We start from the raw sequence: 24,345 nt of genomic DNA, 5'->3' as shown, positions 1-24,345 counted from the left end.
GGGGGTGGGCACTGGAGCACCAACTGACACCAAAGAGGGCAGGCCCAACAATAATGATGCCCCACCTACCACCACAGCAGCCCATCGGCCCCAACCCATCTCAGGGGTACTGTGGGGTTAATGGCAATTCCCCAGGCTCAGTTCAACTCCCATGAGCATCACCACATCACCCAATACAACAAGGATAAGGGAGGGGCTGAAACACAAGTCCAGTCCCTACAGGTACAACTTTTGGAACTGCAATTGAAAGAGGCTCAGAAGGGGGAGAAACCCAAGAAACAGATGGTGGCTGAAGACCAACAAGAAATCTCACAAATTATTGAAAAAACTGTTTCCCGAATGATACAGCAACAACAACTACCCATCCTCACCCAGCAGGGACCACCTATACACCCACCCCAGGAGCAGCCATTCCAACTGCCGTATGCCTACCCGCTTCAGCCATACCCTCCGTCGGAACCACCACTACAACCCTATTACCCACTACCACAATCAAACTATTCACCCACATGGGGTTGCAGCATATCTGATGAGCAAAGAATTCACGTTCAGCGCTGAAAGGAAAACGAAAATCCAGAATAAATGCACACAATCACACATCACATTTGTCAACACTGACAAAAACATGGCAGTCGCACTCAATGCTAAAGAAGGTCTACCCCACTCCTGTGCAGAAAGAGCTGCACAGGAACTGAGACCTCACCTGGGGAACGAACCACTCACCAACCCTGACCTATGGTTGTACACAGATGGATGCTGTTACAGAGGAGAAGAAGGGAACATAGCAGCATACACAGTGGTGCAGCAGCTTCCGAATGGATCACACGTGACTTTGGAATCTGCTACCATCCCACAACCTGCATCAGCCCAATTAGCTGAAATCATAGGTTTGACACAAGCACTGGAAAGAGCTGAAGGGAAGACTGAACATCTACACCGACTCAGCTTATGCTCATGGAGCAATCCATACGAATGGATCACAATGGCTGAGATGCAAATTCACCACCACAGGAAACCTTCCAATCAAACACAAGACACAGATGGAAAAACTGATTAAATCGATCTCACTACCTGAGAAGGTGGCCATCATGAAGTGTAAAGGACACCAACAACTGAAAAACAGAGTCGGCGAGGGAAATGATGCAGCTGATAAAGCAGCCAAGAAAGCTGGCGGATACACCCCGAGACAAATGGTACTACGGACCCAACCAGCTCGGACTGAGCTCACAAAGAAACACATAAAAGAACTCCAGTTCACAGCAGGACCCTATGAACACTCAGTATGGGCATAGAAAGAGGCCACCAAGGGACCTGATGAACTGTGGAGATGCCATGATGGCAGACTAGTGGCCCCAGCAAACCTATGTCCAGAACTAATACGAGAAGCTCATGGGCACACACACGAAGGCAAACTAAAGACTTTACAGAAGGTGTCCCACATCTGGTGGCACCCACACATGAAAGACATGACAGATTTGTGTTGTGACGAGTGTAGCATTTGTGGTAGCCACAATCCAAAGAAACCATACCAAACGCCCATGGGCTCATACCCAGTCCCAAATGCTTGTTTTCAGGACATCAGCATAGATTACACAGATATGGGGAAAGACAATGTGACAAATGGAAAAAGGTACCTGTTAGTTATGGTAGACAGGTTCTCTAAATGGGTTGAGGCAATACCAACAGCAGGGGAGGATGCAAAATAGGTCATTAAGTGGCTGCAAACCGAACTCATGTGTATTGTTTAATGACAAACGCTCCAAGTACCAATAGGGTCGGATGTGTAAATGTCAACTGATTAATGGATGTTGTTTAATGATGGGGTTAGTGTACAGGCCACAATCTCATAGGTCTCGTGGAACGCGCCAATCAAATGTATGTGCAGGTTTGAAGTTGATTTGGGTTGAAGTCCTGCCCCTGGCGTTGCTGGCCATGAGAGCCTCTCCAGGTGCAGGCACCCATCTCTCTCCTCATGAGACAATGGCTGGAGGAGTCATGCTTGGTCCACCAAGGAAGGGAGGTCATATGCCCGCCCTTGATGTACAACAAATTGTAATGTTTGATAATTGACGGAACTTTCTGCAGCTCTCTCCACACATATTCACAAGGTCCAACGGGGAAGCAGAAGGGAGATCTGGCAGACGGAAGGTAAAAATTGGTGACTGGGTGGGGTTAATGTCCACAAGAGAAAGTGGCTAGAACCCAGGTGGACTGGACGGTACGAAGTGAGGGAGGTTACTTCACACTCAGTCCAGGTCAAAGGTAAATCAGGCGCACCTTGGCACCACCCCACACATTGCACTCCAGCCCCAATCCCTTCTAGAACACTGACAGAAGTCAGAGCTGATTTAAACAGCTTAAATTCGATTCCAAATGAAGACATTCCTGACTCAGGTGATGCGGAATCAAACTCCGCCTCCCCTGATAAAGGAACCTCGCCCAGTTAGAGGGATATTTCTCCCTCCCTGGGCAAGGCTAGGGATATCTGGCCCCTTATTTGTGATATTCCTACTGATATTTGGGGTGTCCCTGGGCACTTTCACATGGTTAATAGAATAACTATAACCGGATCCCCATGGATGTATGTCACGGACACTCTAGTCTAACTAGGTAATAATAGATTAAAAAATTAAAAAAATTAAAAATTTAAAAAACAATAGTTAAAATAAGAAACTAATATGGCTCAAATTGAGAAGGTTGAATAAGAGTGGGTGGAGAGCTGTGCAGAGAATGGACAGAAGATGGCAGTATTGCAGCACCCAATGGTCTCCCAGGGGCCTGGTTGAATGCTGGTGACATAATTTTGTTTTTTGGAGTAAACATTAAGGTTAAGGGTTTCCGTGTTCCCAGAGATAAGATATCTTAAAAGAATACACTCATATGGGAATAGGAGTTTTACTTTCTGAGTTTTATTTAGGCAAGGGACTTGGAGAAGATAAAGGGTTCTTTTGGTATGTCTAGATATGGAACACGTGTGTAGGTGTAACATTTTGACCTGTTTTCTGTTTTCATTGCATTTTCCGGCGACTTGATCACTCGCGGGGAAATGTAGTGAGAATAATGAGATTGTGTCATTTGGGATACTAGTTTTGAGGTAAATTGATTATAATAGAGTTTATAACTCTTGACATTAAGGTAAGCATTTGTATTGGCCATTAGAAGATATAGATAGGTTAATTAAGGTTATGTTAGGACTTTAGAGATTGACACTATAAGACCTGTTGTTATTTTTAAATCCATGCAGATAAAGTCAAAACAGTGAGACACTTAGTTAATATTGTAAAGGAACACATAGTTGTTATTGACTGTTATTAGAAAAAGGCAGACAGATGGGTCTACCCCGCACTGTTGAGACCTTGAAGGTTTGAGAGCAGAGTGGGGAGGGTGGACCAGGAAATGAGCAAGGTGGGCTGTGAAATAAGATAGGAGAGAAATGGGTTAACATATATAAGCAGCACAGATACATTTCAAAGTAGATAGGTCACTTGACAGAGAATTGGAAAAGAATAGATATGGATGTGCGCCCAGGGGAGAATTGGATATGCGGGGAATAGAAGGGACGTTCCTATAATATGATGTAATAGGTTATTATTTAGAGTAGGTAAGGTTGATACCTGGCCAGAAACATTTAGGGTTCTACATTGACATTCATTAAAATACTTCTACTACAATGCTAAAAGAATCTACATTGTGACATTATTTAATTATTATCATGAAAAAACTCCATGTATTTTCTGATGTTTGATCAGAGATCTTTTACCAGAGTATCTCTTCCCACATTGATCACAGCTATAAGCTTTCTCTCCTGTGTGTGTTCTCTGGTGTAATGTCAGCTGGCTAGATGCAGTAAAACTCTTCCCACATTGACCACAGCTATAAGGTTTCTCTCCTGTGTGTGTTCTCTGGTGTGCAGTCAGCTGGCTAGATTGACCAAAACTCTTACCACATTGATCACAGCTATAAGGTTTCTCTCCTGTGTGTGTTCTCTGGTGTACAGTCAGAGAGCCAGATGTAGTAAAACTCTTCCCACATTGACCACAGCTAAAGGGTTTCTCTCCTGTGTGTATTCTCTGGTGTACTGTGAGCTGGTCAGATTTAACAAAACTCTTCCCACATTGATCACAGCTATAAAGTTCATCTCCTGTGTGTGTTCTCTGGTGTAAAGTCAGATAGCCAGAAGTAGTAAAACTCTTCCCACATTGATCACAGCTATAAGGTTTCTCTCCTGTGTGTGTTCTCTGGTGCACTGTCAGATAGCCAGATGTAGTAAAACTCTTCCCACATTGATCACAGCTATACGGTTTCTCTCCTGTGTGTGTTCTCTGGTGCACTGTCAGATCACTAGATTGACAAAAACTCTTCCCACATTGATCACAGCTATAAGGTTTCTCTCCTGTGTGTGTTCTCTGGTGCACTGTCAGATAGCCAGAAGTAGTAAAACTCTTCCCACATTGATCACAGCTATAAGGTTTCTCTCCTGTGTGTGTTCTCTGGTGTATAGTCAGATTGCTAGATGTAGTAAAACTCTTCCCACATTGAACACAGCTATAAGGTTTATCTCCTGTGTGTATTCTCTGGTGTACTGTCAGAGAGCCAGAAGTAGTAAAACTCTTCCCACATTGATCACAGCTATAAGATTTCTCTCCTGTGTGTGTTCTCTGATGACTTCTAATGCCTGATGAGGTGAATCTCTTCCCACAGTCAGAGCAGCAGTGAGTTCTCTTCCCTGTGGATCTCTGCAGGTGTTTGAGGCGTTCTGATCTGGAGAGACTCTTCTCTGCCTCGTCAGCATCATGAGGTTGTTGAGGCTCCCCAGAGGATCCACGATAGTCCCGTATCTCTCCTGTGTGAACAACAAAGTCAGATGATTAAAGGCCCACAACAGTGGAAATCCACTGTAAAAGGTGATGCCAACAGCGTAGCCATGATGTTGTACAACAATTGACGTCTGTAATGAATGTTAAAATTATTTGACAATTGTCTTAAAATTAGCAAGAAGTCATATTTTAGTAGTAACATCGATGATTGTAGACTAGAAATAAGTTATTCATGTTGTTGAAACTCTAAGCAGTGTGCCAGACGACTTTTGGTCTCCAATATATGCCCCTTTCTGTGTAACCTTTACCTGGTCACAACCCCGGATCCGGGATCCCCCCCATCAAAAAAGCTGACTAGCATAGCCTAGCTTAACGCGACAGGGATATCATATAATTTAATTTTCATGAAATCACAAGTCCAATACAGCAAATGAAAGATAAACATCTTGTGAATCCAGCCATCATTTCTAATTTTTAAAATGTTTTACAGCGAAAACACAATATGTTTTTCTATTAGCTAACCACGATAGCAAAAGACTCAACCGCATATTTTCACAATTTTTTTACCGCATAGGTACCTATCACAAATTTGACCAAATAGAGATATAAAGTAAGTCACTAACCAAGAAATAACTTCAGATGACAGTCTGATAACATATTTATTGTATAGCATATGTTTTGTTCGAAAAATGTGCATATTTCAGGTATAAATCATAGTTTTACATTGCAGCCACCATCACAACTTTCACCAAAGCAGCTAGAATAACTACAGAGACCAACGTGAAATACCTAAATACTCATCATAAAACATTTATGAAAAATACACAGTGTACAGCAAATGAAAGACAAACATCTTGTTAATCCAGCCAATATTTCAGATTTTTTAAGTGTTTTACAGCGAAAACACAATATAGCATTATATTAGCTTACTACAGTAGCCAGCCACACAACCGCATTCATTCAACGCAACGGTAGCGATAGCGAAAAAAACAGCAAAAGATATACATTTATTCACTAACCTTCGCAAACTTCATCAGATGACAGTCCTATAACATCATATTACACAATACATATATGGTTTGTTCGAAAATGTGCATATTTAGCGGCACAAATCGTGGTTTTACAATGTGAATATATGGTGAAATTGCAGAAATATTGTCCGGAGAAATCTTGGAGGCACCTATCTAATCAAATACCTAATCATACACTTCAATAAAAAATACATGTTGTTAAGCAAATGAAAGATACACTAGTTCTTAATGCAATCGCCGTGTTAGATTTTAAAAAATAACTTTAGTACGACATACAGCTTACGTTATAACGTGATAGCGAGACAGCGCCCGCCAAAACGCTGGATAACAATACTAAACTTTTTCAACAGAAATACGAAATAACATCATAAATGGGTCCTACTTTTTGCTGATCTTCCATCAGAATCTTGTACAAGGGGTCCTTTGTCCAGAACAATCGTTTTTTGGTTTTAGAATGTCCTCTTCTCCTATAGAATTAGCAGCCAAAGCTATCCAAGTGGTGCTAAGCTGTCCAAAATCCGTTGACGCAAACAAGGCAATACGCCAAACCCCCCGATAAACGGTGAAAATTCTGATAAAACTATATTGAAAAAACATACTTTACGATGATATTGTCACATTTATCAAGTAAAATCAAAGCCGGAGATATTACACGTCTATACCGAACACTTTTCAGAAGGCAATGCAAGGTCCCTTCCCGCGCGTTGCTGCACAAAGAGAAAAGTGGTCATGTCATGCCAAGAGGTCTTGTTCGGCCTCAGATCAAGCGAGACACCCCATTTCAACTCTCACAGCCTATTGACATCTAGTGGAAGGCGTATGAAGTGCATGTCTATCCATAGATTTCAAGGCAATTAATAGGGGAGCCCTGAAACAGAGGCTCGATTTCGGATTTGTCACTTCCTGTCAGGAAGTTTGCTGCAGAATGAGTTCTGTTTTACTCACAGATATAATTCAAACGGTTTTAGAAACTTGAGTGTTTTCTATCCAATAGTAATAATAATATGCATATTGTACGAGCAAGAATAGAGTATGAGGCATTTTAATTTGGGCAAGATTTTTTCAAAAGTGGAAACAGCGCCCCCCTATTGACAAGAAGTTTTAACCAGCCAGCTACTATAGCTGACTAATACAAAATAACGTAATATTAAATTAAATAGGTTAACAAGTAGATACGACAGAAGTGTGTCTAAAACACAGTAGGTAATATAGACCGAAAGCGTATAAATAGCTTGAATCTTTCGGCTATGTTGGCTAGCAAGCTACCGAGGTGGTTGACGAGCTGTTTATGAAGAACCGTCCACTAGATTATACGTCACGCTGGCAGCGTCGCCTGAAAGACGCACATCGCCGTCTGCTGACTGGAGGGGAAACGCAGTTGAGGATCATATTTTATTTTCAGACAAAGATTATTTTAAATGGATTTAATTAAATAATACAATAATATTGAGACATACAAAGACAGGAATGTGTTGATTGATTAGTGCGAATAAAAAATGTTTACCACAGCATATTTAAGGCAGTTACATTAAGTCAAACTAAATCGAAATAATTAGCAAGCTACTGTAGGTCTATACTGCTCCTACATGGTGTAACAATATATCATGTAGATGTATATAATGAACAGACTAGGTCTATACTGCTCCTACATGGTGTAACAATACATCATGTAGATGTATATAATGAACAGACTAGGTCTATACTGCTCCTACATGGTGTAACAATATATCATGTATATGTATATAATGAACAGACTAGGTCTATACTGCTCCTACATGGTGTACCAATACATCATCTAGATGTATATAATGAACAGACTAGGTCTATACTGCTCCTACATGGTGTACCAATACATCATCTAGATGTATATAATGAACAGACTAGGTCTATACTGCTCCTTCATGGTGTAACAATACATCATGTAGATGTATATGATGAACAGACTAGGTCTATACTGCTCCTACATGGTGTAACAATACATCATGTAGATGTATATAATGAACAGACTAGGTCTATACTGCTCCTACATGGTGCAACAATACATCATGTAGATGTATATAATGAACAGACTAGGTCTATACTGCTCCTACATGGTGTTACAATACATCATGTAGATGTATATAATGAACAGACTAGGTCTATACTGCTCCTACATGGTGTAACAATACATCATGTAGATGTATATAATGAACAGACTAGGTCTATACTGCTCCTACATGGTGCAACAATACATCATGTAGATGTATATAATGAACAGACTAGGTCTATACTGCTCCTACATGGTGTAACAATACATCATGTAGATGTACATAATGAACAGACTAGGTCTATACTGCTCCTACATGGTGTAACAATACATCATGTAGATGTACACTACCATTCAAAAGTTTGGGGTCACTTTGAAATGTCCTTGTTTTTTAAAGGAAATCAACATTTTTCATTTATTTACCTGTTTTTGCTTTGTCATTATGGGGTATTGTGATGTCATTATTGGGTATTGTGTAGATTGATGGGGGGAAAAAATGATTGAATCAATTTTAGAATAAGGCTGTAACGTAACAAAATGTGGAAAAAGTGAAGGGGTCTGAATGCTTTCCGAATGCATTGTATATGTAGGGGCAGTACTTAGTGACATCACTTCATGAAACAGGAGGTACAGATATATAACATAGATTCACAATATCAACATTCAATGTATCAAAATATATGACCAAGCTGGAATTGGAAACGCCAGCCCAGCCACAATCCTAGAGGTTCACTGATGATCAACCTCCTCCTTCACATCTGACTCCTGATGATCAACCTCCTCCTTCACATCTGACTCCTGATGATCAACCTCCTCCTTCACATCTGACTCCAGTGATCAATCCAGAGCGTCTTCTTTTTTGGGGGAATCCCAATGGACGACATTATCGAATAGGACGTCATCACCACCACCGCCCACAAGTTAATTGTCATTCAGGTTATTAATGGGAAGAACATTAGCAATATGTCCTGTCTGGTAACTTGTCTCGTTAAAAGGATTTACATTGGCAGGTGCACAGGGAAAACCGCATTAAAAAAACTCAGTTAATCTTAAACTGCGGAAACACTTTTGTAAGTCTTTAACTGTATCAAAGTCTGTGGCCTGTGATGTTGGGACAAATGATAGTCCCTTATTATACAAGAGACAAAATCCACAAATTCTACAGCACAACGGCAGAGTCATGTCTTCAGTGTAAAACTAACAATGACTCAATAATCCTTCTGGGAATGTTATGATGTCATAAAGGTATGGGCGGAGTTAGAAAGTTGGCTGTCAGAAGTACAGTTATACAATGTAAAATTACTTTTAATCTGTCTGTCTGTATATTTCAAAACATGGCTTTTGAGGGTGCAGTGAGATACCCCAGAGTTGGACGATACTTTTCTCATCAATCATCTTACATATTATACTTAATTAAACCTGGAAATCAACCAATCCTCTGTTTTTAATTCAATAGAAAGGTAAAATGCTTTATTATCTAAAAGTTGAAAGTGACGGAGAGAAATAAAATGGTGCTGATGAATGCGCTGGCTGTGTTCCAGTGGGTCTGGGCAGGTGTGATGTAGTTAATGGAGATGGAGGTGTGTTCTAGTGGGTCAGGTGTGATGTAGTTAATGGAGATGGGGGTGTGTTCTAGTGGGTCTGGGCAGGTGTGATGTAGTTAATGGAGATGGGGGTGTGTTCTAGTGGGTCTGGGCAGGTGTGATGTAGTTAATGGAGATGGAGGTGTGTTCTAGTGGGTCAGGTGTGATGTAGTTAATGGAGATGGAGGTGTGTTCTAGTGGGTCTGGGCAGGTGTGATGTAGTTAATGGAGATGGAGGTGTGTTCTAGTGGGTCTGGGCAGGTGTGATGTAGTTAATGGAGATGGAGGTGTGTTCTAGTGGGTCAGGTGTGATGTAGTTAATGGAGATGGAGGTGTGTTCTAGTGGGTCTGGGCAGGTGTGATGTAGTTAATGGAGATGGAGGTGTGTTCTAGTGGGTCTGGGCAGGTGTGATGTAGTTAATGGAGATGGAGGTGTGTTCTAGTGGGTCTGGGCAGGTGTGATGTAGTTAATGGAGATGGAGGTGTGTTCTAGTGGGTCTGGGCAGGTGTGATGTAGTTAATGGAGATGGGGGTGTGTTCTAGTGGGTCTGGGCAGGTGTGATGTAGTTAATGGAGATGGAGGTGTGTTCTAGTGGGTCAGGTGTGATGTAGTTAATGGAGATGGAGGTGTGTTCTAGTGGGTCAGGTGTGATGTAGTTAATGGAGATGGGGGTGTGTTCTAGTGGGTCTGGGCAGGTGTGATGTAGTTAATGGAGATGGGGGTGTGTTCTAGTGGGTCTGGGCAGGTGTGATGTAGTTAATGGAGATGGAGGTGTGTTCTAGTGGGTCAGGTGTGATGTAGTTAATGGAGATGGAGGTGTGTTCTAGTGGGTCTGGGCAGGTGTGATGTAGTTAATGGAGATGGAGGTGTGTTCTAGTGGGTCAGGTGTGATGTAGTTAATGGAGATGGAGGTGTGTTCTAGTGGGTCTGGGCAGGTGTGATGTAGTTAATGGAGATGGAGGTGTGTTCTAGTGGGTCTGGGCAGGTGTGATGTAGTTAATGGAGATGGAGGTGTGTTCTAGTGGGTCTGGGCAGGTGTGATGTAGTTAATGGAGATGGAGGTGTGTTCTAGTGGGTCTGGACAGGTGTGATGTAGTTAATGGAGATGGAGGTGTGTTCTAGTGGGTCTGGGCATGTGTGATGTAGTTTTAATGGAGATGGAGGTGTGTTCTAGTGGGTCTGGGCAGGTGTGATGTAGTTAATGTTTCTATGTTGTTGTTTGTATGTGTATCTTTTTGTATTGTTTATAAAATATTAAAACATTTCCACTGAAAAGTAACACCTCACAGTTCTATTTTTGGAGTTATTACATTAAACCAATCAGAATTTAGAAGAATGCCAAAGTTAGGTGTGAAGTAATATGGAGGACCAGCCTATTACCTATGATGTAAACTACGACAGAAATAACTTCAAATTAAACCAATCGTTTGAACTCATGATTTGAGTGATTAAAGTAAACCACAGTTTTGGAAATACATAACGCCATCTAACCAATCAAAGAATGTTAGCTATATGCAGTTATCTTAGCCAGCCAGATAACATTAGCTATTTAGCCAACTAGCTATTAGCCTAACCAGCGTAGCCAATCAGCACGGTTATGGTCAGCGAGCTGGAGCCCAACTAAAACATAACTGAAGGTCAAAAGAGCAGCAACATACAGAATGATGGAAAATCCAAAATAGATTCCAGAAGTCAGTCAGCGTGCAATAAGCCAAGGTGGAAAACGTTACAAAACTCTACTTCACAGAAAACATGCTGAAAAGTAGTGACTATGGTCAGCGAGCTGGAGCCCAACTACCGGAGACCAGTTAGAACCCAACTAAAACATGATGTGTGTTGAACGTGTTTGCATATCAAAAGATTAGGGACGAAATGAAGCTTCAGACTTCATTGATCACTGCTGATAAAGTGACTTAAAATAAAATAAAATAAAAAATAAATAAAAAATAAAATAAATAAAATGAGACACTGCTTTGAAGTTTACTGCTAAGCGTTTTCAGCGCATGCCTCGTAGCTCCGGTATCAAATGTAACACGTAACAGCTTGCTACGGGTGGGTGTTGTTATCGTGACCAGTGAGCTGATTAACATCCATATCGAAAAGTTGACAAAACAAATATCAACCTAGTATGACCTAACTAGATATCGAGCTAGTCCCTTCCCTCAAGCCAGAGCCTACCGTGCTAACGGGTTCCCACTAGATAACACAATCACACAGTTAATGAAAAGCATGAGGTGAAGCTTGAGCTAGATATCAACCTATTGAGCTAGTGTGACCTTCCTGGTCTCTCAAGTCAGTGAGTCAACAAAGGAAGGAGCAATGGATGGATAGTTCATTTATTATCAAAGCTGCAATGATGGGACACACACAGTATGGATGAATGATCAGTAGTGACGGGATATAAATAGCACTCCCACAACAATTCTATATTAATCTGCCCTATAATATACTAACAAAAAACTATTGAAATGTCTATCAGTCATTGTGATCGTATAGTGGATTTAACAATTCCTACTAATTCATAATTTACTATTATAAATGAATCAATTGTTTCCATGTGTCTCATATTCACTACATCAGAATAAACTGTCATCCATTTTAGTATCAAAATATCAAAATATAATTTATAAAATATATAATATATTTATAATAATAATATATAATATATTTATAAATATAAATATAAATATATTTTAGTATCAAAATATATCAAATTAACCTGGAAAATGTTTAAATGTCCCCCTCTGGTGGCGAAGAAGTATAACACACCTAAACTAACAAAACCGGTCTGATAAACTGGCTGGTGTTCATGAGTTTATAAAACATGTACTTTATACATTTGTCATAAATGACCTGCATTGATGAGACACACAGTGTGGATGAACGATCAGTAGTCGACAGGGTAAAAATAGCATTCCTAAAGAAGATGCATTTTCCAGTTAGATACCAACTTGAAAGAGGGAACTTTAGCATAAAACCCACATGGAAAACGGAGATTTGGCAAATAACATATAAAGAGAGGCTTATTTGACGCCAAACCAACAACAGTAGTTCCTAAAACATAAATTGCTAATGTATGATTTAAAAGGTGGATTTTATGATGTAATGTCAACTTTATATATTTCTATCCCGGGCTATTCAATTTTGAACTCACCCACAGCAATTCTCCATAAATCTGCTGTGGATTACCCAGAATCCCGAAATAAATTAATACATATGTGATAATTCAAAAACACAACTGGTTGTGCTTATAGGGAACCAGATCGTGAACACAACTAAGTTACAAAGTCTTTAACCACACTGTATTGTTACACTGGTGAGTAAAAACTCATGCTTCCTACACTAACTTTTTGTCTGAACATTATAATATATATTTTACGTCACACTAGCGTCATTGTCTTAAAGTCGCACATCTCCATCGCAGTCAGAGGTTCAGACTGAGCGTTACCCACTCCAGTCAGCTGATGGCGGTGTGCGATTTTAAGGCAATGCTGTAAGTGTGACGTATAATCTAGTGGACGGAACGCAATGCTGTAGGTGTGACGTATAATCTAGTGGACGGAACGCTTCTTTCAGCAGCAGCAACAGTTAGTCCGCCACCTCGGTAGCTTGCTAGCCAAAATAGCCGGACCCATAAAGCTCTTTAGACGCTTTAGTGTATATTAGCCACTGTATTTTAAACCCTCGTCTGTCGTCTAGTTAGTTAGTTATCCTATTTCATTTCATATTTACGGTGTTGTTGTTATTATTCAGCTGGCGGGCTGGTTAAGTTAGCATTAGCCTAGCTAGCTAACATCTCCGACCATGAGTTCACTAAATTACTCTCTTCCTGCTGAAGAAGAGACGGTCTGTTGGACGGAGAAAGAAGCTCTCATCAAAGAGGAGGAGGAAGAGAAGGATGTTACAATACAAAAACAAGTAGAGGGTGAGGCTGTTACAGGGAAAGAAGAAGAGGAAGACGTTACAGTGAAAGAAGAGGCGTTCAGAGTGAAAGAGGAGGAGGGTGTTACAGTAAAAGATGAGGAGGATTCCGTGTTTGAAGTGAAAGCGGAGGAGGGGGGGATTACGGTCTCATCGGAAGAAGAGGAGGAAGAAACTGGATATCTGGGCCCGATTTCCCAAACGCAATTTAAGGCATCCAGTGGTTCTAAAGATGAACTTAGCCATAAGATGGTTTTGAGAAACCGGGCCGTGATTACCACTGGTAAGTACTGTCTTAAAAACAGAGGTACAAACCCTGCAGTTGTTGAACTGATGTTTGGTGTTAAAGGGGAAATCTGCAATTGCTACATCCATATTTTGACTTTTACATTATTTATTTATAGCCATTGATTCTTGAAGAATATAACACATGCCTCATGAGCTTAGTTCAATTGTTGTACCCCATCAGAACCCAAAATAAGCTTTTTTTACTCCAATGTTTAGAAACAATGTAAATCAACAGCCTCAACATGGTTAAAACTATAATGTTGATATCATGGATGGTCAGTCCTTGCATCCATAGGTCTGTCTATGAATTTGAGAGTAGTTAAATGTCTCCAGCCCCATCATCATCTTATTACAAAACAGTGGTGGAATGACTGCTTTGTTATTGTTTCAACTGCAGATTGGTTGATTGATGTGTGGCTTTTTTTAAAGGACAACCTAGTATTTAAACAGCAACAAAATGGCTGCCAAGAGACTTGGTTTGATAAACAGCTGAGGGATGGGGGCTGGAGAAATGTAACCACTCTCAAATTCATAGAGAAAGCTATTGTATCAACCGTAACCCAACACCTAGCGACCTCGTCAAGAAGTTCAGACATCTTGGCATAACAGTTATAAGGTGTTGGCTTGACAGTCACTGGACCCAGGTTTGAGTTCAGCTCAGGGCTGCCCCCTGAATTCACTACACTATGAATACAAGAACTGGCAATGCATGAGGTCATAATGATAGTTTAACCAGGTTTCTAGGATATATAGTATATTCTAGAATTCATCCATGAGGTCATAATGATAGTGTAACCAGGTTTCTAGGCTATATAGTATATTCTAGAATTCATCCATGACGTCATAATGATAGTTTAACCAGATTTCTAGGATATATAGTATATTCTAGAATTGCCAGTGAAGATTTCCTGTGGGGGTCAAATTGTTAGAGCTGTTGATAAGTCATTGTATAATATTCAGACATTTTTTTTTCATGCCCTTACATTAAAGGCAAGACATACCTAGATTCAATTACATTCATGAATTGGTTTGAAACCTTTGTTTTAAACCCTTCTCAAAGTTGGTGCCTTGACGGATTTGTAAAAAATGGTTTGTCCTGAAACACCATTTTTTAAATTATTTAAATGTAACCTTTATTTAACTAGGCAAGTCAGTTAAGAACAAAATCTTAATTACAATGGCTGCCTACCCTGGACGACGCTGGGCCAATTGTGCTCCGCCCTATGGGACTCCCAATCACGGCCGGTTGTGATACAGTCTGGATTTGATCCAGGGTGTCTGTAGTGGCGCCTCAAGCACTGAGATGCAGTGTCCTCTGCGCCACCTGGGAGCCCCAAAATCATGTTCTAGTGCTGTCCCCAACTAAAATACATCTTGGTCAACCAAGAGTCATCTGTTCTTTCTACCAATCGCCCCATGTGTTTTTATAAAATCAAATATACGTACTGAACTTGTCTGATGCTTTAACCTGTCTGGCACCAGTGGGACGGTAGCGTCCCACTTCGACAACAGCAAGTGAAATTGCAGGGCGACAAATTCAAAACAACAGAAATCCCATAATTAAAATTCCTCTAACATACAAGTATTATACATCATGTTAAAGATAAACTTCTTGTAAATCCAACCACAGTGTCCGATATCAAAAAGGCTTTACGACAAAAGCACACCATGCGATTTTGTTAGGGCAGCGCCTAGCCACAGAAAACCATACAGCCATTTTCCAACCAAGGAGAGGTGTCACAAAAGTCAGAAATAGTGTTAAAATTAATCACTTACCTTTGATGATCTTCATCTGGTGGCACTCCTAGGTCTCCATGTTAGACAATAAATATTTGTTTTGTTCGATAATGTCCCTCTTTATGTCCAGAAACCTCCGTTTTGTTGGTGCGTTTAGTTCAGTAATCAAAAGTCACAATACGCGCTCTCAACGTCAGACGAAATGTTTAAAAATGTACAATAAAAGTTTGTAGAAACATGTCAAACGATGTTTAAAATCAATCCTCAGGTTGTTTTTGTCATAAATATTCAATAATATTTCAACCGGACAAAAGCTTCGTCAATAGAAAAGGTAAACAAGAAATGCCCGCTCCCGATCACGCGCTGGGCTCATGGCTGAAAATTTCCGCTGTCCACTCATTGAAAGTGCTGTATCTCCCTTATTTTTCAGAGTAAAAGCCTGAAACAATGCCTAAAGACTGGCCACATGTAGAAGAAGCCATAGAGATCTTGAACTGGGTCCTAAGTCTTGTATGGTGGATAGGCTTTCAATGGAAAAACAGCCTTTCAAAATAATAGTACTTTCCTGGATGGATTTTCCTCAGGTTTTCGCCTGCCATATCAGTTCTGTTATACTCACAGACATTATTTTAACAGTTTTGTAAACTTTAGTGTTTTCTATCCAAATCTACTAATTATATGCATATCCTAGCTTCTCGGCCTGAGTAGCAGGCAGTTTAATTTAGGCACGCTTTTCATCCAATATTCCGAATGCTGCCCCCTACCCTAGTGAAGTTTAAGCATTCTGTTTGATTAAATAATTAAGACACACAAATGACTCGAAGTCATAACTAGAGGGAGCCGGTCGTCAACACCACCCGACCGGAGGGAGCCGGTCGTCAACACAACCCGACCGGTGGGAGCCCCCCCCCCCCCCCTCTGCTGCTGGACTTTGTAAATTCTGCCTTTCTGCTCCTGAAGTTTTCAGAATTAGACTAATAGACTACAGATAGATCGACTAATAGACCAGTAATTGACTACACCAGCAGTCGGCAACCTTTTCCAGTTGGAGTGCCAATTTATCTGACCATTTCTACTGATCTGGTGCCAGTTATGATTTTCATATGCACATTTTACTGGAACAGTTTCATTTAATTTATAATAGTATCTCAAAATTATTGTCTGTGATTAATCTACATTCTGTCTAAATGAAAATTATACAAATTTAAAAGTAACTTTTATTGACATTGCCAACTATGTAAAGATAGCCTACATAAAGCCAACAAATAAAAACATTGCATTCTGCAGGTAGAAAATATCCTGATAAAAATAAATATCCTAGAAATCACATTGGCTGCACATGGCCTGTCTACTACAAACTTGAAACATTGTATCAACTATCACCTGGGTCAGGAAACTCGGATAGCAAGCTTGCAACACTGTATAAAATATTCTAGGCCCTCAGTTTCCTGCTCCAGTGAGTTCTGGACAGTAATCCGGTATTTTATGACATTTCCACTGGATCAGAGCATTACATTTTTCCCTTTTATGCCGAGTGGTTATCGAAAGGGCGAGAGCAGGAAAGATTTTCCAAAAATACTTTGAGGAACTATTGTCATTTGCAATTGATTTTGATTAGACTTTGTTTACTTGCTGTTTGGATGTGAAGAAAAAATTACTTTGAGAAGCTCCACAACTCATTAGTGGTGCAGCGTTAAGACAATGAGAAATACTATCAGACATCCCCAAATGGGCACATTCATAGACCTACATTTGTGTGCCGGCCAGATAGATTAATCCTAGTTCTATATGGGTAATCAGGTGTGCGTCCTTACTCAACATTGAAAGGAGTGTTTCAAACAAAAGACAATTAATAAATTGACAAAACTGACGCATCTTGTAGGGTCAGGTCTGGGTGGTCTGCAGGGGGCCGTTTCATTTAGTGTCCGTTTGGGTCGGCTGGTGAATGATTTCATTTCCCCATAGTATGTTGTACCGAAGTTGAATGACTGAAAGGGAGTGTAACTTTGATTATAATTACACTTCCCTGAAGGAGGGAAACGAGGTACAACACCTGTTTGTTCCCGCCCTTTCCTGGGGTGGTGAAGAGCGGTATTAAATTTAAGGAATAAATCCAAGCCTCACGCTCATCACCTGTGGAAGGCGGGGCTTCCAGCGAGGCGTGGATATGATAGTATGCTGTACCTAGTTTCCCTCCTTCAGGGAACAGTAGTTATAGTCATAACATGTGGATTTAATAGTATGTTGTACCTAGTTTCCCTCCTTCATGGAACAGTAGTTATAGTCATAACGTTACGCTTGTCATATGATGAACTTCAACTTAAATACGGGATCTTGCAGTGGGACAGTTTTTTGTATTCAGATCTCTGAAATGCTCTCTAACTACGTCACATTTAGTGTCTCCTTATGTTACGCTGGGAAAACAGTTTTCAATAATTTCAGAGTTCGCTAAATCCAATGGTTCTAACCGAAAGTCCCCTTAACTTTATTGACAACACCCAAATGGATACTGTCATTAACGTGGTTTTTCAATAATTACACATAATACTTAATACTGTAGCTGTTTAGTTAGTCACATGTTCAACTATCATCAGCTGATCCAGGAAATCATTTTCTGAATGACAGTCACATGACAAACATCACGACATGCAACAACAACCAAAGTGCTTCTTCATTCATTACTCTGGTAAAGACAGTTATGCCGTGCTCCACGTTGGATCCAACATCCCTAACAAATTGATGTTTATAATGTTATTGTCTGCTTGATTTACTGTAGGTTCTCGTTAGTCTGTTGGCACACAGAGATACTTAGCTCATAATGTGTAGAGAACTGTTCCTTGATGGATCGGCTATTGTACAACACACAGAGCTATTTTCCTTTATTCAGGACATTTAGAATGACATCACATTACAGAGTAGCCTTGTGGGATTATTTACAAAATTATCTGGTGATCAGGTTATGAAATGTCATGACAAAGACATTTAAGTTTCCATGTTTCACCTGAAATATTAAATTATATATAGTCCTATGTCTATGTTGTTGTTAGGTGAAGTTATGGGTCCATGTTATTGTTAGGTGAAGTTATGGGTCCTACAGTAGGTCTATCTTGTTGTTAGGTGAAGTTATGGGCCAATTTATTTAACACTTAATGTACAAACCCTCAGTTTCACGCTGATGGCAAAGCTAGCTAAAGAGCATTTTACTGGTTGAAGTGTTTTATAAGTATAAAGCAGTTGATTTGCGACAATAACACAAACATATTAAGCAGGAGATTCAAACGAGCCTAACAGTTGTAATCCAATAGTAATGTGAAATGCACTCATAAACAACCTGTAAATGGCTATTTTTGCTGTCAGCCTATGAGAACCCCCCTGCGTTTTCCCACACGGTGGTGAATTAGTGAATAGACACAGAACTTAATGTGAATTTCCTTCAGTAGCACTCCTGATCTTGCGCTGATTATGCACCGTAATATTCAGAATACATTGTGGAAAACAAAAATCTTTGCTCACCATTTTTGTTCCAGGCAGATATACTACATCCATAACTAGTGGTTTCCTCATTGCCAGATATACTACATCCATAACTAGTGATTTCCTCATTAGCAGGGAGGTGTTTCTGCAATCAAATTGTGTGTGCATCGCCCTCGTGCTGCAATTTTAGCAAACACAGAAAGGGGCCTTTTTTGGAGATCAAAGGTCGTCTGGAACACTGCTTAGAGTTTGACTGTCTTAAGACAATTGTAAAATAATTTAACAGACCTCTGGGCATCACCTTTTACCTCAAATAAACAGTGGAGTTCTGCTGTTGTGGCCCTTTAACCGTCTGACTTTGTTGTTCACACAGGAGAGAGACGGGACTATCGTGGAATCTCTGCGGAGCCTCAACAACCTCATGATGCTGACAAGGCAGAGAAGAGTCTCTCCAGATCAGAACTCCTCAAGAAACACCAGCAGAGACCCACAGGGAAGAAATCTCACTGCTGCTCTGACTGTGGGAAATGTTGCAAATCTTCATCAGAACTTATAATACACCAGAGAACACACACAGGAGAGAAACCTTATAGCTGTGATCAATGTGGGAAGACTTTTACTACATCTAGCCAACTAACTGTACACCAGAGAACACACACAGGAGAGAAACCATATAGCTGTGATCAATGTGGGAAGAGTTTTGCTAAATCTAGCCATCTGACTGCACACCATAGAACACACACAGGAGAGAAACCATATACAGCCTTTTGTCGGCCTGGACCGACAAAAGCACCTGCGGATGGGCCCAAACGGCGGAAGATGCTACCTATCTCAGATAAAGTTAAACTTCTGGACATGCTAAGGGAAGGTAAAAGCTATGCAGCCGTTGCTCGCCATTACGGAATCAATGAATCTTCCGTTCGTTACATAAAAAAGGAGGAAAAAAACATAAGGACGACAGCAGCAGTCAATTTTAATACGAATGCAAAAAGGGTTGTAACTGTCCGCAACAAGACCATGGTACGGATGGAGACGGCATTAGCTCTGTGGATTAATGACTGCAGGAAAAAAAACATAACCCTGGATACAAACGTTATCTGCACAAAAGCGAGAATGCTGTATGAAAACTTTGCTGTCAGTGACGGGGAAGAGGGAGAGGATGCCGGGCCCTCAGCAAGTGCTGCTGACACAGTGGGAGAGGATGCCAGGCCCTCAGCAAGTGCTGCTGACACAGTGGGAGAGGATGCCGGGCCCTCAGCAAGTGCTGCTGACACAGTGGGAGAGGATGCCAGGCCCCCAGCAAGTGCTGCTGACAAAGTGCCAAGCGCATTTAATGCAAGCAAGGGCTGGTTTGAAAAGTTTAAGAAACGCTTTGGACTTAAAAATGTTTGTCTGCACGGTGAGATGGCGTCTGCGGATACCGCTGAGGCAGAAGCCTTCGTGAACAATAAATTCAAGGCGATCATTGAGGAGGGGGGATATAAGCCCGAACAAGTTTTTAACATGGATGAGACTGCCTTATTTTGGAAACGAATGCCCTCCCGCACCTTCATCATGCAGGAAGAAGCCAAAGCCCCAGGATTTAAAGTTCACAAAGACCGTTTGACCCTGGCTATGTGCGGAAATGCCGCAGGTTTCATGATTAAACCGGGGCTGATTTACAGGTCTAAAAATCCCAGGGCGCTGAAAAACAAAAATAAGGATGATTTGCCTGTTTACTGGATGTACAATGCAAAGGCTTGGATGACAAAAGCGCTCAATCTGGATTGGTTCAAAAACTGTTTCATCCCGGAGGTCAAGTGTTATTTGAGAGGAAAGGGACTGAACTTTAAAGTGCTTCTGCTCCTTGACAACGCCGGAGGTCACGGTAATGATTTGGCATATGATGGTGTGCAAATAGAATTTCTGCCGCCAAACACTACATCCCTGATTCAGCCCATGGACCAAGGAGTCATCCGTGCTTTCAAGGCTCTCTATACGCGCAACACCCTGCAACATCTTGTTGACGCTATGGACTCGGATCAAGATTTCTCACTGAAGGACTACTGGCGTGGATACACCATCGCATCGTGTCTCCAAAACATTCAGAGGGCCATTCAGGAAATGAAAACGGAAACTCTGAAGGCCTGCTGGAAAAAACTATGGCCAGAGGCAGTGCAAAACGCAACCGGAGGCTCGCTTGACGAGGTCCACCACTCTGCCGTAGAAACAGCTGTGAATCTGGCTAAACAGATTGGAGGAGACGGCTTTAATGACATGAGTCCGGATGACATAAACGCCCTGATTGATGGAGACGCACAGCCGCTGACCGATGCAGAGCTGGCAGAAATGACAAAGCCACAAAGCGACGATGAAAGAGAAGAGGGAGAAGAGGACACGAGAGATGAGGAGGAAGGACTAACGCTTGGTCGCTTAGCAACCATGGTGCGAATGGCCACTGAACTTAAGCGAGTAGCTGAGGAATGGGACCCTTTGATGAGCCGTTCATTACAGTTCTCCAACGTAATCGATGGTGGCATGTCGGTGTACAAGGATCTTTTTGCAAAGAAGAAAAAAGAGCGACAACAGCTGCCTATCACTATGTTCTTCTCCCGAACAAACACACCTGCACCGCGGGCTTCAGAAGAAGAGAACACTGCAGAGCGCAGTCAGGATGCAGCGGCCCAGTCTGAAGAGCAGTGAAACGGCCTACACGTGAGTCACTGTATTTGTATACATGTAATAGTTGCTAATTGTAAAAAAAAAAAAAAAGTTTTCTATTTCGCGGATTTCACTTATCGCGGGTCATTTTCGGAACGTAACCCCCGCGATAAACGAGGGATTACTGTATACCAGTTCATGAAATCACACATTTGACCTTTATGCTCACTGAGTCTGTACATAGTAAAAGCTTTCCTTAAGTTTGGGTCAGTCACAGTGGTCAGGTATTCTGCCCTTTCTCCGCCTCTCTCCCTTTTCACTCCCTCTCTCCCTTTTCACTCCCTCTCTCCGCCTCTCTCCCTTTTCACTCCCTCTCTCCGCCTCTTTCCCTTTTCACTCCCCTCTCTCCGCCTCTCTCCCTTTTCACTCCCTCTCTCCGCCTCTCTCCCTTTTCACTCCCCTCCGCCTCTCTCCCTTTTCACTCCCTCTCTCCGCCTTTCTCCCTTTTCGCTCCCTCTCTCCGCCTCTCTCCCTTTTCACTCCCTCTCTCCGCCTCTCTCCCTTTTCACTCCCTCTCTCCCTTTTCACTCCCTCTCTCCGCCTCTCTCCATTTTCACTCCCCTTTCTCCGCCTCTCTCCCTTTTCACTCCCGTCTCTCCCTTTTCACTCCCCTCTCTCCGCCTCTCTCCCTTTTCACTCCCTCTCTCCGCCTCTCTCCCTTTTCACTCCCTCTCTCCGCCTCTCTCCCTTTTCACTCCCTCTCTCCGCCTCTCTCCATTTTCACTCCCCTTTCTCCGCCTCTCTCCCTTTTCACTCCCGTCTCTCCCTTTTCACTCCCTCTTTCCGCCTCTCTCCATTTTCACTCCCTCTCTCCGCCTCTCTCCCTTTTCACTCCCTCTCTCCGCCTCTCTCCCTATTCACTCCCTCTCTCCGCCTCTCTCCCTTTTCTCTCCGCCTCTCCCTTTTCACTCCCCTCTCTCCCTTTTCACTCCCCTCTCTCCGCCTCTCTCCCTTTTCACTCCCTCTCTCCGCCTCTCTCCCTTTTCACTCCTCTCTCCGCCTCTCTCCCTTTTCACTCCTTCTCCCCGCCTCTCTCCCTTTTCACTCCCTCTCTCCGCCTCTCTCCCTTTTTACTCCTTCTCTCCGCCTCTCTCCCTTTTCACTCCCTCTCTCCGCCTCTCTCCCTTTTCACTCCCTCTCTCCGCCTCTCTCCCTTTTCACTCCCCCTCTCCGCCTCTCTCCTTTTTCACTCCCTCTCTCTCCCTTTTCACTCCGCCTCTCTCCGCCTCTCTCCCTTTTCACTCCCCTCTCTCCGATTCTCTCTCCCTTTTCACTCCCTCTCTCCGCCTCTCTCCCTTTTCACTCCCTCTCTCCGCCTCTCTCCCTTTTCACTCTCCTCTCTCCCTTTTCACTCCCTTTTCACTCCCTCTCTCCGCCTCTCTCCCTTTTCACTCCCTCTCTCCCTTTTCACTCCCTTTTCACTCCCCTCTCTCCCTTTTCACTCCCTTTTCACTCCCTCTCTCCGCCTCTCTCCCTTTTCACTCCCTCTCTCCGCCTCTCTCCCTTTTCACCCTCTCTCTCCGCCTCTCTCCTTTTTCACTCCCTCTCTCCGCCTCTCTCCCTTTTCACTCCTTCTCCCCGCCTCTCTCCCTTTTCACTCCCTCTCTCCGCCTCTCTCCCTTTTCACTCCCTCTCTCCTCCTCTCTCCCTTTTCACTCCCTCTCTCCGCCTCTCTCCCTTTTCACTCCCCTCTCTCCGCCTCTCTCCCTTTTCACTCCCCTCTCTCCGCCTCTCTCCCTTTTCACTCCCTCTCTCCGCCTCTCTCCCTTTTCACTCCCCCTCTCCGCCTCTCTCCTTTTTCACTCCCTCTCTCTCCCTTTTCACTCCGCCTCTCTCCCTTTTCACTCCGCCTCTCTCCGCCTCTCTCCCTTTTCACTCCCCTCTCTCCGATTCTCTCTCCCTTTTCACTCCCTCTCTCCGCCTCTCTCCCTTTTCACTCCCTCTCTCCGCCTCTCTCCCTTTTCACTCCCCTCTCTCCCTTTTCACTCCCATTTCACTCCCTCTCTCTGCCTCTCTCCCTTTTCACTCCCTCTCTCCGCCTCTCTCCCTTTTCACTCCCTCTCTCCGCCTCTCTCCCTTTTCACTCCCCTCTCTCCGCCTCTCTCCCTTTTCACTCCCACTCTCCTCCTCTCTCCCTTTTCACTCCCCTCTCTCCGCCTCTCTCCCTTTTCACTCCCACTCTCCTCCTCTCTCCCTTTTCACTCCCTCTCTCCGCCTCTCTCCCTTTTCACTCCCCTTTCTCCGCCTCTCTCCCTTTTCACTCCCCTCTCTCCGCCTCTCTCCCTTTTCACTCCCCTCTCTCCGCCTCTCTCCCTTTTCACTCCCCTCTCTCCGCCTCTCTCCCATTTCACTCCCTCTCTCCGCCTCTCTCCCTTTTCACTCCCTCTCTCCCTTTTCACTCCCTCTCTCCGCCTCTCTCCCTTTTCACTCCCTCTCTCCGCCTCTCTCCCTTTTCACTCCCTCTCTCCGCCTCTCTCCCTTTTCACTCCCCTCTCTCCCTTTTCACTCCCTTTTCACTCCCTCTCTCCGCCTCTCTCCCTTTTCACTCCCTCTCTCCGCCTCTCTCCCTTTTCACTCCCCCTCTCCGCCTCTCTCCTTTTTCACTCCCTCTCTCTCCCTTTTCACTCCGCCTCTCTCCCTTTTCACTCCCCTTTCTCCGCCTCTCTCCCTTTTCACTCCGCCTCTCTCCATTTTCACTCCCCTCTCTCCGCCTCTCTCCCTTTTCACTCCCTCTCTCCGCCTCTCTCCCTTTTCACTCCCTCTCCCT

At 42.8% G+C, this 24,345-nt stretch overlaps 3 protein-coding genes across 3 annotated transcripts in view; 1 reads left to right on the top strand and 2 right to left on the bottom strand.

Moving 5' to 3' along the window:
- The window catches only part of LOC129844855 (zinc finger protein 664-like), a 168,618-nt gene that overhangs the window by 13,880 nt on the left and 130,393 nt on the right, over nucleotides 1-24,345 (bottom strand). The gene's annotated exons all lie outside the window — the stretch shown is intronic.
- LOC129844857 (gastrula zinc finger protein XlCGF17.1-like) overlaps nucleotides 3,685-24,345 on the bottom strand; it is a 31,398-nt gene continuing 10,737 nt past the window's right edge. Inside the window, exon 2 of the mRNA XM_055913015.1 lies at nucleotides 3,685-4,843. Within this exon, the coding sequence (XP_055768990.1) occupies nucleotides 3,711-4,843 (1,133 nt within the window). The 3' untranslated portion in view covers nucleotides 3,685-3,710. The remainder of the gene's footprint in view (nucleotides 4,844-24,345) is intronic.
- On the top strand, nucleotides 12,989-21,719 carry LOC129844853 (tigger transposable element-derived protein 1-like). Its single transcript, XM_055913009.1, has 2 exons — nucleotides 12,989-13,662; nucleotides 19,252-21,719. The coding sequence occupies exons 1-2, from the start codon at nucleotides 13,263-13,265 to the stop codon at nucleotides 21,558-21,560; spliced, it is 2,709 nt and encodes a 902-aa protein (XP_055768984.1). The 5' UTR covers nucleotides 12,989-13,262; the 3' UTR covers nucleotides 21,561-21,719.

The sequence above is a fragment of the Salvelinus fontinalis genome, unplaced genomic scaffold (assembly GCF_029448725.1).
Source record: "Salvelinus fontinalis isolate EN_2023a unplaced genomic scaffold, ASM2944872v1 scaffold_0241, whole genome shotgun sequence".
NCBI lineage: Eukaryota > Metazoa > Chordata > Actinopteri > Salmoniformes > Salmonidae > Salvelinus > Salvelinus fontinalis.
Note: the sequence above shows the minus strand (reverse complement) of the source record. Positions and strands in the feature narration are given on the sequence as shown.

Excerpts from the sequence above, each read along its gene's own strand:
- LOC129844853 (XM_055913009.1), top strand. The coding sequence starts at position 13,263 with ATGAGTTCACTAAATTACTCTCTTCCTGCTGAAGAAGAGACGGTCTGT. Across the intron at positions 13,663-19,251 it reads CCGGGCCGTGATTACCACTG|GAGAGAGACGGGACTATCGT; the intron begins GTAAGTACTGTC and ends TTGTTCACACAG.